Source organism: Schistocerca serialis, chromosome 4 (genome assembly GCF_023864345.2).
Source record: "Schistocerca serialis cubense isolate TAMUIC-IGC-003099 chromosome 4, iqSchSeri2.2, whole genome shotgun sequence".
NCBI lineage: Eukaryota > Metazoa > Arthropoda > Insecta > Orthoptera > Acrididae > Schistocerca > Schistocerca serialis.
In genome coordinates, this window is record NC_064641.1 from 160,650,161 (window position 1) to 160,665,688 (window position 15,528).

The 15,528-nt window shown below is 36.8% G+C and overlaps 1 protein-coding gene across 2 annotated transcripts in view; it reads right to left on the minus strand.

Moving 5' to 3' along the window:
- The window catches only part of LOC126473562 (nuclear pore complex protein Nup98-Nup96), a 145,779-nt gene extending 133,688 nt beyond the window's left edge, over positions 1-12,091 (minus strand). The window contains exon 1 of one of the 2 annotated variants that reach the window (XM_050100698.1): positions 11,991-12,091. In XM_050100698.1, the coding sequence (XP_049956655.1) occupies positions 11,991-11,997 (7 nt within the window). In that variant the 5' untranslated portion in view covers positions 11,998-12,091. The remainder of the gene's footprint in view (positions 1-11,990) is intronic. The other variant, XM_050100696.1, reaches the window with a different exon arrangement.
- Positions 12,092-15,528: the final 3,437 nt, after the last annotated feature.

Sequence of the window (15,528 nt, forward strand, 5' to 3'; positions counted from 1 at the left end):
TGTAACCTATTTTTTAAGAAGTCGCAGTTTCATCATTGCTGCACGACCTTTCCCGAAGTCGGCTTCTACCAGTTTTTCCATTCTTCTGCAAATAATTCACGTCACTATTTTGCAACCATGAGTTATTAAACAGATATTTCAATAACATTCACAACTGGCAGCATCTGCTTTCTCAGAAACTGAAATTATTACATTTTACTTTAAGTCTAATGGTACTTCACATGTGTCACATAGTGTGCAATGGGTGTAACAGTTTCATCATGGCTAACTCTCCGAAGGATACATAGTTCGGAGGGAATGTCATCTGTTGCAGGTGCCTTATTTCGACATAGGACTTTCAGTGTTCTGTGAAATTCTTCTTGCAGTATTATATCTTCCATCTCACCTGCATCTACATCCTTTTCCTTTTCTATAATATTGCCTTCAAGTTTGTTTCCTTGCAAAGCCCCTCTATATATTCCTTCCACCTTTCATTTCTCTTGTTTGCTTAGTAGTGGTTTTCTGTCTGAGATGCTGATATTCATACAACTGCTTCTCTTTCCTCCGAAGGCCTTTTTTTTTATAGGCAGTATCTATCTTTTCCCTAATTATACATGCTTTACCAATTAAATTCAGTACCTCCAGTAATATCAAACGATTTCTACTATGCCTTGTCTCTTTACCTATTCAATCATTGTCTCATGCTCACTTTTAAACTCTCGACAATGACTGGTTCCTTTAACTAACCACATCTTTCAGCAGTTTCTTCAGTTTTAATCTAAAGTTCACAGCCTACAAATTGTGGTCTCCAGGTCTGTTCCACATACAGGGCTCTTTCTTTCACAATTCTTAGCCCCAGTGTTACACATGATGCTCTGTGCAAAATTCTACCAGATGAGTGAAAGCTGTTAATTCTTGGGAATAAGGTGGTATTGTTAACAAGAAATGACAGGAAAGAATATATATACATAGAGGCCAATGTCAGAATACCCAGACTAGTCTACAGGGGTCAACAAGAGGTTCACAAATTCATACCACTTATTGCCTGAACTGCCTGTTTCCAAGCCAAAAATATCCTTTGACAATGGGAAGTGTTACCCCACAATAAAATACCGTAAGACACATACAAATGAAAATAAGAAAAGTACACTAATTTTCGTGTCAAACGATCACTTACTCCAGAAACCGTTTGAATAGTAAAAGTGGCAGCATTAAGTCTTTAAAAATATCCTGAATGTGGGCTTTCCAAGACAGTTTACTGTCTATCTGAGCACCAAGAAATTTGAACTGTTCAGATTCACAAATCATATAGGCCTACCCATTCCGCGAAATTAAAATGTCGGGTTTTGTTGAATTGGTGTAAGAAACTGTAAAAACTGAGTCTTACTGTGATTGAGCATTAGTTTATTTTCTACAAGCCATGAACTTATGTCATGAACTGCACTACTTGAAACCAAAGGTTACTTCTGTATATCTAAACCAAAGGCTGTAAACAATAAACATGTCAGATTACCCAAAGCTAGACAAAAAGACTGATGACTTTAGAGTGTGTTAGTGTTTTGGGTGTACAAATCATCATGTGGCAAGAATGGAATCATTCTGAAAAAAAAAGTTGGTACCTTACTGAAAATGAATATGAAGAAAAAATGATTGTTACATGTGAAGACTCCAATATTGACGTGTGAAAATTCTCAAAAGTAAGACAAGATTTTGAAGAATTTTCATTAGAATATAACGTGAAGGCAACAATATCTGCACCAACAACAGTGACTTCTTAAAAACAGTTATTAATAACATCATTACTGATGATAGTAGGTGTAAGTATGAGTCACATGTAGCCTAAACGGACATATCTGATCATCATGGACAGCTGATTGCTTCTGCAGAAGTAATGACATAGTATTAGACTCAAAATGAACAACCAAAGAAATCAGGACCATCAGAGGGCAAAATATTAACATATTTAGAACAATATTAACCTTACCAATACCAACACCTTTTCCTTAATGCGCATTACCAAGTGGCGAGGAGGGGGCAGGTACTTTGCGACCTCAAAAAATTTCAATTGTTGTTAACATTTACTCACAACATACTTTTTAAAAAAATATTGACGTGTTAGTATGGTCCTGAAACTGAAAATACTGAATACAACATTTACTGCAAAAAATGACATTCACTGAGACTAAAATTTTTTGGTTAAAATTTAAAAAAATTCTGGAATCTGGTCAAAGAACTCTTTAAAAACAGTTTTTTTGACATTTTAAAATATGAAGTATCTAACAATATTGCAATATTTTCAAAAGGTGGGCATAAAGTAACCCACCTCCTCATTGATATTGCATGGGTTAAGTAGGGAAACCTGGAATGAAACCTTACAGGTGCAGAATGTAAACAAAAAGTATGATTCATTTATTGCAACAATTAAATATGAGTTTAATATAGCACTTTCCCAAAGGAATGACATAACACAGCTGCAGGATCAAATACAGAGGATTACCAGTGAAATAACCAAACTGCATACGAAGTTGCAGGTTCTGAGGCAGAGGGGCAAAGTGGAAAATCATACAATAGTAAAAAGAAGTACAGAAAGATCAGAAGAGAGGACTAAGCAAGGGGCAATTACCACCATAATAAACTCAAAAAACAACATACAGTCAGACTGGAATGTAACTGGTGAAAGAAAAAAAACAGATCATGTCAATGAAAATAGGGTTACACATGGTATAGAAATAGCTAAAGTACTCAATGGTAACTATAGAAACGTGGTATAGAACTTAAAACTGGAATGAAATCATACTAAAAAGAAGGTTATTGATGTATTTAAAAAAGCTGAACCATATTCTTGATACTAAAACAGAAGATAACCTGAGAAAAACTGTGCACCAACTGAAGTCCAAAAAATCAGGTGGTGGTGATGCAATATTGAATCACATAATAAAACTAGCAAGGGAGCAAATAATCAGACCATTGCTGGACACAGCCAACAGCTCTTTCACAAACAGAATTTTTCCTGAAAATCTGAAGATAAGCTGGGTGGTGCCAATGTACAAGAAAGGGGATAAGGATGGCCCTAACAACTACAGACCCATTTGATATCAGGTTTCTCAAAAATCCTGGAAATGCTTACATGTAATACATTTGTTGATTTTCCAACACAAAGAGAACATTCTTGTACCATAACAGCATGGTTTCAGAAAGGATAAATCTACAGACTCAGCAACTGCCAATCTGACAGAATACATTACACAGTCTTTAGATGAAAAAGAAGTTTTAACTGCAATGTTTCTGGACCTCTCCAGAGCATTTGACACCACAGACCAAGAAGTACTGATACTAAAATTGGGAAACTATTGTACTCAAGGCAAAACAGAGGAGTTGGCAATCATATTTATGCAACAGAGTAATTTCAAGTGAAATCACCCAGAGGCCATTGCCCTTATGTCACAGATTTTTCTGAAAATTTGGTGTAAGAATGTACATAATGAGTTAGGGTTAAAATATTGTTTTGTGGAATTTTTTGACCAAAATTGCAATTAGGAGACCATTCTGAAATGTGGGCCCCTTCTACCAACTGGTGTTGAGACACAAAGTGCCGTGTAAGTTCGTAACCATTTTTATTTATGAATCAATTTTATTTCATTTGGTGTCACTGGAAAGTAAAAGAATTGAGCCATAATATAAAAATCATTAAAGTGCTGTGTCTAAGCAACACATGTTTGAAAATTTGTAATTAATGTAATTTCTCACCTTTTTTTTCCAAATTTCAGGAATTTTTTCTGCAGAATCACAAGTTTCACCATCTCAAATTTTGTTTCAAATAATTACTACTGCCATACTTTTCAACATAAAAATAAATCAAAAGGGTGTTTTTCCTTTATTGTTAGATCTTATACTTTTCAATAATGCTGTAATAATTAGTTGCTTCAAATAGCTAATCAACAATACATGAAACAACAATGAAAAATTCAGTCTAGCAGCAACACTCAAATGCAACAAAGGCTGTGTGTGTGTGATGTTTGTGTGTGCCTATGCACTTTATATATCTGAAGGAATGTTTTGTCTTGATTTTGTGCTTCTTACATTCTGTCTGGTAAGTTATATGAAAGTATAGTCGAACCTCTCAATATGATAACGTTCGGGAAATAGATCCTCTCTATGAGATGGTGAAAAGGAACGACTGAAATTAAAAAGATAAAGAATTCATCCAATCCATGCATAGTTGTGCAGTAACTTATAACCAGGGAGACTTAATTTAACTTCCATAAGCGCAATGGGTTGAATTTTTTCAACATATTACAGTGCCCTCTGATGTTGTGTAATTTTTATGAAGTGACACTTGACCACCCAATCATATTATAACCTAGATGCTTGTTGCAGTATATGCTTTGTTTAATTGTGGCTTGTTATCAGATGTTTTCGTGATTTTTATTAATCAAATATTATAATGAGTGAAAAACATTTTTTCACATGTTTTTTATATCAATTATCGTTAGAAATGATATTCATATAAATATTATTATTATTTATTAATAATAAATAATTTTGTTGCATACGAGAATATATTATGATCAATGATAATTCATTAAAAAATACATTACATTAAAATTTAGTCATATTTATAACTCCATTTTAAAGGTTTTTTATAATTAGTTATTACTCTTTAAATTATTATTTATTCACTGTATGATATCATCAATTTAATTATAAATTTTAAAAAAAATCAAGATTTGTATATTAATTTATTTTTAAACGTAATTTGTATACTTGAAATATATATTACCTTCAAACCAATCATTAATCCACTCAATTTTAACAATATATAACCAAGCAATAAATAAATAATTATTAATTACTTTTGTCATTGATTTTGTTATTGACAGTTGAAAATTAATTTTAAGGTATTTCATTTTAAAGGCTGTTAAGACATTATCAATACAACATTTTAAGGTTATAAGTGTTTTACACATTTTCACAGCATTTAAACAAAAAAAATATTTTCTTTATTTACATAAAATTTATTACTTACATACGATAACTCAAATAAAACAAATTATAATAAACAGAATTCAATTCCACAATAGGGGGTTTTATGTATTATGAATCTTACTACGCTCCTATAGTAGCATCTGATTGACCGTCATAAAATACCTCACACTATCAAGTTGAGGGGTTTTAGAATATCATATTGAGGGGTTTTACATATCGAGGGGTCCGACTGTAATACAAAGTTGTTCCATAATGTGAATATTAGGGATCACTTAATTAAGTGGTCATCAACTCCTCATTTCCCCCTTACAATTCTTCATAGTACATTTTTGAATAATTAGAGAACAAGAAAACATTTCAAACCATTCAGTTGTTTTCTGCAACATACACAGTTGATTAAAAAATAACAATGGAAAACAAATGTTAAGTTTTTGTGTCAGCAGTTGTGTGTCAGAAGAAAAGCAGTAGCACTGAAGAGCTAGATTTAATAGATAGGCCATGTCAAGCCTGAATCAAGCTGATATTGAATTATTGAAGCTAAGAATCACCTGTGAAAATATTGAGCATGTTTGTTTTTCTCACAAAAGGCTCTATTTGGGAACATTTGAAGATAGACAAAGAATTTGCTGTGACCCTTTCAAGAAGCATGGTAAAAAGACTGCAAAGAAATCTTTGAAACCTATTTCTTTAATTATGGCAAGGAAATATAAAACCCTTGGACTTATCCCAGGTACCAAGCTGTGCATAACATGCCGTAAGGACATTGTATCCCTATGGCAGATGGATGAATGTGAAGTTGAAGATCAAGAATATACACCAGATCCATATACAGATCTTCAAAAACTTAATGAAAGTTGTGAATTACTTGAAATTTCACCATTTTATGTTACCAAGAGAGCAGAAGACAGGCTTCCGGAGTACATTAGATCCAAGTCTCGTCGCTTAGCTTTAAAATTCCAGCAAACAGCATCAGAAGTGCTACATGTTCCAGTGAAAAATGTGTCGGAAGAAACTGGCAGTGCTGAATGTACAGACTAATATTTTAATGCAAATACTTACCTTAGCACCAGCTTCATGGAGTAAAGAAACAATACAAATATTTTTTAACACTAGCGAATACATTGTAAAGAAATCGAGGGTATTGCTAAAAGAAGATGGTGTTTTGTCAAAAGGGAGTTATAAAGTGGGAAATAGAATAGATAAGGATGGGGAAAAACGTGTCCAGAATTTTTACTGTGAAGATGTATAAGTCGCATTTCTGCTAATAAAAAAGACTGTCTGTCTGCCCCTTCACAGAATGGCAGAAGAGTTTATAAGACAAAAAGACTAATTTTACGAAATCTGAAAGATGTATACTTAGCTTTCACAGATACTTAGCTTTCACAGAAAAATACCCTGAAGATAAAATTGGTTTCACTAAATATTGTGAACTTAGGCCAAAAGAATTTGTTACTGTAAGCAGTCGTGGAATGCATAACGTATGTTTAAGCACAAATCACCAAAACGTAAAACTGTTAATGCATGCTGCACATGTGAAAGAACCATACATTGAACTTCTACAGAAACTTGTGTGCAATCTGGAAAACGAGGAGTGCATGCTTCATCGCTGTTCTCGGTGTCCTGAAAAACATGAACTGCGCAATTTTTAAATGGAGATGGTGTCCTTACAATATTGTGAAAATTTTGTATTCAAACAATGGATCCAAACTGATCGACCTACACTGGAGACATTAATGAAGACAACCAATGAATTTGTTGAGCATCTCATGCAAAAACTTCAAAACTTAATACGTCATTATGTATCAAAATCTCAGTCACTACTTCAAATCAAGCAAAGAAACCCTCCCTGATGCTACATGCATCATCGTAGTGGATTTAGCAGAGAACCGTATCTGTTTGCTTCAGGATGCTGCACAAGGATTTCACTGACAGAACATTCAAGTCACCCTTCATCTTTTTGTGGTGTACTTTAAAACAGATGACTGCATCAAGTCAATGTCACCGTGTTGTATAAGTGACTGTTTGCAGCATGATACAAACACATTCTATGTTTTCCAGAAAACTGCTCTCACTTATATACTGGAACAATTAACACACATCCAGCATGTTACGTACTTCAGTGATTGCAGTTCTGCACAATATAAAAACATTAATAACTTTTTAAATTTGTGCCATCACAAGCAAGATCATGGAGTAACTGCAGATTGGAATTTTTTTTCTACTAGTCAAGACAAAAATGCACGTGATGGAGTTGGTGGTACTATTAAACGTTTAGCAATAAGAGCAAGTTTACAGTGTCCATATGACAGTCACATTTAAGTCCCAAAGATCTGTTTACATTTGCCAAAACTCATGTTCCAGGAATAGGAACCTTTTATGTCACAACAGAGGAGATAACAAAGTTCACATACACGTCACAAAAACGATATGAGACTGGTTCTAGCATCCCAGGGGCAAGAGTGAATCATTTTTTCAAACCACTGAATGAAAACAAGTTGCTGATAAAGCGTGTTTCATTATCTACTAAACTCATCCAAATTCCTCTTGGAATTCAAAACTCTGCCTCTAACACAATTAAAGAAGAAACATTTGTCACAGCCATCTACGATAACCAGTAGTGGCTTGGAAAAATTCTAGAGATAAGTGAAGAACACAGAGATGCAAAAGTTAAGTTCATGAGTCCAAGTGGCCCTTCCTCAACTTATTCATGGCCACTTCACACTGATGTTTGCTGGATACTTTATGCATACATTTTAATGACTTTGCCTGCTCCTAGTGCCAAGAGTCGAGGGGCATGAAAGGGAAGCAGTGGTTGGGAAGGGAGTGAACAGAGTTGTAGCCTATCCCCAATGTTATTCAATCTGTATATTGACAAAGCAGTAAAGGAAACAAAAGAAAAATTTGGAGTAGGTATTAAAATCCAGGGAGAAGAAATAAAAACTTTGAGGTTCACCGATGACATTGTAATTCTGTCAGAGACAGCAAAGGCGTGCCACAGGGGAGTGTTATGGGACCATTGCTTTTCACAATATATATAAATGACTTAGTAGATAGTGTCGAAGTTCCATGCGGCTTTTCGCGGATGATGCTGTAGTATACAGAGAAGTTGCTGCATTAGAAAATTGTAGCGAAATACAGGAAGATCTGCAGCGGATAGGCACTTGGTGCAGGGAGTGGCAACTGACCCTTAACATAGACAAATGTAATGTATTGCGAATACATAGAAAGAAGGATCCTTTATTGTATGATTATATGATAGCGGAACAAACACTGGTAGCAGTTACTTCTGTAAAATATCTGGGAGTATGCGTACGGAACGATTTGAAGTGGAATGATCATATAAAACTAATTGTTGGTAAGGCGGGTACCAGGTTGAGATTCATTGGGAGAGTGCTTAGAAAATGTAGTCCATCAACAAAGGAGGTGGCTTACAAAACACTCGTTCGACCTATACTTGAGTATTGCTCATCAGTGTGGGATCCGTACCAGGTCGGGTTGACGGAGGAGATAGAGAAGATCCAAAGAAGAGCGGCGCGTTTCGTCACTGGGTTATTTGGTAACCGTGATAGCGTTATGGAGATGTTTAATAAACTCAAGTGGCAGACTCTGCAAGAGAGGCGCTCTGCATCGCGGTGTAGCTTGCTCGCCAGGTTTCGAGAGGGTGCGTTTCTGGATGAGGTATCGAATATATTGCTTCCCCCTACTTATACTTCCCGAGGAGATCACGAATGTAAAATTAGAGAGATTAGAGCGCGCACGGAGGCTTTCAGACAGTCGTTCTTCCCGCGAACCATACGCGACTGGAACAGGAAAGGGAGGTAATGACAGTGGCACGTAAAGTGCCCTCCGCCACACACCGTTGGGTGGCTTGCGGAGTATCAATGTAGATGTAGATGTAGAAAGGACTTGGAACAGCAGTTGAATGGAATGGACAGTGTCTTGAAAGGATGATATAAGATGAACATCAACAAAAGCAAAACGATGATAATGGAATGTAGTTGAATTAAATCAGGTGATGCTGCCGGAATTAGATTAGAAAATGAGACACTTAAAGTAGTAAAGGAGTTTTGCTATTTGGGGAGCAAAATAACTGATGATGGTCGAAATAGAGAGGATATAAAATGTAGACTGGCAATGGTAAGGAAAGCGTTTCTGAAGAAGATACATTTGTTAACACCGAGTATAGATTTAAGTATCAGGAAGCCGTTTCTGAAAGTATTTGTATGGCGTGTAACCATGTATGGAAGTGACACGTGGACGATAAATAGTTTGGACAAGAAGAGAATAGGAGCTTTCGAAATGTGGTGCAACAGAAGAATACTGAAGATTAGATGGGTAGATCACATAACTAATGTGGGGGTATTGAACGGAACTGGAGAAAGGAGAAATTTGTGGCACAATTTGACAATAAGAAGGGACTGGCTGGTAGGGCATATTCTGAGGCATCAAGGGATCACCAATTTAGTATTGGAGGGCAGTGTAGAGGGTAAAAATTGTAGAGGGAGACCAAGAGATGAATACACTAAACAGATTCAAAAGGATGTAGGTTGCAGTAGGTACTAGGAGATGAAGAAGCTTGCACAGGATAGAGTAGCATGGAGAGCTGCATTAAACCAGTCTCTGGACTGAAGACCACAACAACAACATTCATAATGATTCAGCTATCACAGTATGCAGACAAACAGCTTCTGTACATACTCTTTGAACCATACCTGCAGTATGGAGAGAGAGTGTGCGGAAATTCATATTCAAAAAAATATATATATATTTTTCACATTACAAAACAAGCAATCATGATCATTTTAAGAAGAAAGACTTTTAAAACATACAGAAACTGCTTCAAAAATCTAAGCATCTTAACTTTTAGAACTTGGGACATACATAAAACAATAATACACATCACAAAATACACCGCAGAGTGGATTACAAAGCTAGAGTGTACACACTCACAACACACAGAGGAAGACTGACATACAAAGCATACTCCACCGATTGACAACGCCTGAAAAAGAACCTCAGTACTCAGATATCAAATTACTAAGAAGTCTGCCTAAAAACATGCATGAGTGTATATGACACCCCATTTTCCAAAGAGCCTCAAATACTACCTGGTAGAAAAGGAATTTTACACTTTTGAAAAGTACTTATTGCATTAAATTTTTATATATTATTATTCATAGTCAATTATGATCAAACATAAGAGATATGGCAAGGAAGTACATGATAATAAATGCTTTCTGTTTTTGACATGTTCTATGTTACATTTACTGTAGACCATGTCATCCTAAAGAATCAAATAAAATTCAATTACCCCCATCTGATTTTGTAGTTATTACCCTGCACCTACCTGTTCCTCCTGCCACCAAAAAAAAAAAAAAAAAAAAACCATTAATTCCCTTATAACTAACTTGAACCTACCCATTTCTCTTATTAACTTTTCCATTCTGCTTCCCCAAATAAGGGATCTATCATTCCACTTTCAGACCTGTAGAATGCCGTTTTATTTTTCCTGGTGACACATACTCCTGGGTAGTTCCAGCCTGGATATCAGAATGTGGGGCTATTTTACCTCCAGAATATTTTTTCCCCATGAGCATGTCACCATGATTTAGCCATATAGTAAACCTGCATGCCCTAAGGAAAAATAAGAGCTGTAGTTTCCCCTTGTTTCAGCAATCACCCGTACCAGAACAGGACGGCCCCATTGGCTTATGTTCCAAGGCCAAATCAGTCTATCAGCCACACTGTTGCCCCTGCAACTATCAAAAAAGCTGCTGCCCCTCTTCAGGAACCTGATGTTTGTCTTGCCACTCTGCAGATACCCCTCTGTTGTGGATGTACACACAATATGGCTATCTATACCATAAAGGCACATAAATAATCCCACCTCGGCCAAGTCAGTGGTTCCATATCACAAATTTGAATAAACAGAGATATTAGGAACATCAGAAGCCAATGTGATAGGTCCAGAAACGAATAGCTCTCTGGCAAGAAGCAAAAGTAGGAAGGATTCTGGAAATCATATTCCAGCCAGTAAAAAAGTACCTGTGCAATATCATTACAAACAATATACAGGAAAACTAGAGCAAATACTGTAAATCTTTTGTTGCCTGTGCTCAATGGGACCACCTGAACTTACAACATGCACATGTAAAAATACACAAAAGCGATAGCACATTGGTGACCCTTTATCAGTAAGAATGGACAGTGTTCAATGTTGAAGCTTTGAATTCAATATATGGTTAAATGTGAAATAGTGCACAGTGACAAGCAATTTTTTGTTGATGGTGTTGTAAAACTCAACTAGGCAGTTCGACAATTTACTTAAAATAAATAGATACTGCCCTCACAATTCCGCACTAGCAGTTTAGAGGGGGCCGTCGCTTTTAAAATTAGAGATGAAATGTAGAGAGAAACAACGCAAACAAGGTAACACAGCAACCAGGTATTCATATGAAAGATCTTGCAATTCAATGTTAATGATTTAACCGCGTGTGTGTGTTTTCGATAATGGGCAACTCAACTGATATTACAAACGGAAACTAAGATACTCTTGCACTGGATCATATTTTGAAACCTGGCGTCCGTGAAAGAATTCAGGCATTTTCGGTTCATTTGCATCACATATATGCTGGGCACGGCAAAGTAGTAATATATTGGTAGTGCTAAATAATTTGTGCCTTGCTCCAAAAACATACTTCCACAACCCCTAAAATTGTAGGACACGAGTTACCCGACAACTAATACTTAACTGGACATTTTTAATACGTGCAACGTAGGGCCGTAAGTCTTCAGTGGGGCGTAACTACACATATAATGCCAATTCAGGGTAAGTAAGAAGTTTAAACACTGAATCAACCGCAATAGCATTTATGCACACGCCACTTCAAATGTCTTCTAGACATGTTAACTGGAGGTCAGAAAACAATTCGAATGTGGCGAGGGTTAAAACGGTAACTCCGTGTTCGAATGTTATTAAATGACGTAAACAAAGTACCACATAAAAAAAATAATTCGGTACTCACCAAACATTGAAATCGATTTACTTCTCCACCAACGTAAACACAAAACCTTTCAATCCACTGCGTAGAGTCAGTAAACAGTCAAGGCTATATGCGAAACGCACAGTACTGCCAACCTTATAAAACGAACGCTCGGTCTTGCACCATAAATACAGGAAATTACATACTATTGTGTCATTCTGCACTACCACAATATAATATGCATTTAATAGCAATACGTCAAGTGTTATGGTACGTTCGGCAAGTATTTACTTATCTTAACAATAGTTCTCTAGGGAGTTTGACTTTCTCAATTGCCCCCTCCTGCAGCAGCTCGGGAAAGCTCATATCAGTACGTCTCGCGGCCCACGAGCCATGATATTGCTGACGCTGTGTCAAAGGCACATGGAAATAATACAACAAATGATTTCGGAAGCACGCTACCTGCAGAATAAATGACCTCTTGAAAGCTGTATCACTAAGTATTTTGTGTACAATATATTCAAGCCCTCCAAAACGATATTTCGCGGATGTGAACTCTTGGCATTGACTGATTAGAATAATTATACTATACAACTCCCTCTAATCGCAAAATGCCAAATAGGGGATGGTGCACAACACCTCAGTGACAGCACCTCAAAGATAGCCGTTATGATTCGATCCGTTATTACTGAAACGCCCGAGGCCTATATACCAACAAAAATAAGCAGTGCTACAGTGTTATCTAAATGTATGTTGTAAATGATTTCATGGGCAGTTTTATTCATCATATACATTCTATGTTACTACTAATTTTCTTGAAAAAATAACTTCTGGTTCTGGATTCTCAAATAAAAATAGTCTTTCGTTTGGAAGTTAAGTCGTTCCAACAATATGTTAAATTAATAACTGATACCAAAAGACATTGTTCATGAATTCAACTCAACAATCGACAGTATTAGTTGCTATGTTCATTACAAAGTACGGCAACTTAGAACACTATCAGTAATTAAGCTACTACATTAAAAAATGAGAAGTGACTATGCATTTGGTGCATAAAACTTTCTAGTAATTCATCTAAGTACCGTGATTCCGGGATTATTGGAACGCAAATACAGGGCTAGTCACAAATTCAAATTTCCAGTCTCAAAACCGAAATCTATACGAAAAAAGTTTTGTAGATAATAGTTTAAGGCCGGTACACTGTAATTTCATTAACAGGTAAACGTGCGATGAGAAGGAAAAGGAATATTGTTAAATAATTCATTGTTTGTCCAACGTGGTTCCATGAAATAAAGTCTATTATTTTTCATTTTTACCATACTATCAAATTGCTACAAAAATGAAGCTGCTTATGAAACTTCTGATACAATGTTCTTCATTATCAGAAGCAATGATTAAACATTATTACCAAAGGCTCGTTCGGGTTCTTTCTACATTAAACTATTCGACTGTAGTATTATAACAAAGCGATTGATATTATTTCCAGAGTGCTGTTTCCATACCGACCCCTTTCATAAGTATTACAAAAATAGAAAAAAGTTACTGAATAAGCCTACTCCATACCATGTCACTGGTTTTAGTAGTCTTCAGTTCCGAACCTCGCAGTTAGATTCAGTTCTTATACTTTCATATTTCGAATATCTATCGTCTTCATCGTGCATCGTTAACAAAAGCACGCACGACTCCACTGAAACAATTTAGTTCACACTTCTGTCACTTATGACCAGGAATAAATTTTTAACAATGAAACATGACTGTTCATCGGTGAAACAAAACAACATATATTTTACTTGCCGTCAACATAACTTACAATATTTCGAAAGACGAGAAAAATTAAAAACAAATAAAATTTAATATACATCTTCAGATCGCTTAGCATTCCATCCACCTATTAGGCAACCTCATCGTTTTCGGTAACAAAGGGCGATTCCTACATAACCGAACGGAACGTCAAAAACTTTCATAGTGCACTACAAACAGCGGAATTCACAAAGACCATTAAAAGAACCGGACGTCAGTGTTTAACGAGACAAAATTTCTGACGTTGATGTTGATGGAGTGCCACCTATACCGGAACTTAAAACTAATTTTGCCGCACTCACTCATGTATAGCACTGGATTTTGCGCTTTTTTCTTCTTAATCTTTATTTTATTGATTGATTTGTTTCCGTGACACGTTACTATGATCAAACGACGACTTGAATATTTTTTGCTATATCGATCTATTCACACTTGACGGAACGGAATGTAATGTCAAAACATTCCACAATGTATTTCAAATGGCAGCATTCACACAGCCCTTCAACGGGGCGAGATCAGGACACGTCGTCTTGCGCAAGCGCGGCGGCCCGCGGAACCGGAAGCACCTTTCTTGTGACGCGAATAGAAGTGACACGTCGACGTGGTGCGTCACATCGTGTTTACGTAACGTGCCCGTGTTACGGAGAAACTTTGTTTTGTAAACAGAAATCGTTATGAGAATCAAACTTCCACTCTGCGACGCAGAGTGCGCTGCATTGTTCAACCACAGAACACCAAAATATAAGTACTGCACTGTTGGTGTTAATGGGAGCAGAGAAATACAGTAGCGCTTCTAGTTGCCTGACATTAAATTCCGAGTGCAGCAAATATGGCGCGAAAATCAATATTCTTGCGTTGCGAAATTCGAGTATTAGATAACATTTTCCGTTTGTACTTTACAGGTGGGCCTTACAGGCTAGTGGTAAAGTACAGGGCTATTACAAATGATTGAAGCGATTTCATAAATTCACTGTAGCTCCATTTATTGACATATGGTCACGACACATTACAGATACGTAGAAAAACTCATAAAGTTTTGTTAGGCTGAAGCCGCACTTCAGGTTTCTGCCGCCAGAGCGGTCGAGAGCGCAGTGAGACAAAATGGCGACAGGAGCCGAGAAAGCGTATGTCGTGCTTGAAATGCAGTCACATCAGTCAGTCATAACAGTGCAACGACACTTCAGGACGAAGTTCAACAAAGATCCACCAACTGCTAACTCCATTCGGCGATTATATGCGCAGTTTAAAGCTTCTTGATGCCTCTGTAAGGGGAAATCAACGGGTCGGCCTGCAGTGAGCGAAGAAACGGTTGAGCGCGTGCGGGCAAGTTTCACGCGTAGCCCGCGGAAGTAGACGAATAAAGCAAGCAGGGAGCTAAACGTACCACAGCCGACGGTTTGGAAAATCTTACGGAAAAGGCTAAAGCAGAAGCCTTACCGTTTACAATTGCTACAAGCCCTGACACCCGATGACAAAGTCAAACGCTTTGAATTTTCGGCGCGGTTGCAACAGCTCATGGAAGAGGATGCATTCAGTGCGAAACTTGTTTTCAGTGATGAAGCAACATTTTTGCATAATGGTGAAGTGAACAGACACAATGTGCGAATCTGGGCGGTAGAGAATCCTCACGCATTCGGGCAGCAAATTCGCAATTCACCAAAAGTTAACGTGTTTTGTGCAATCTCACAGTTTAAAGTTTATGGCCCCTTTTTCTTCTGCAAAAAAAACGTTACAGGACATGTGTATCTGGACATGCTGGAAAATTGGCTCATGCCACAAC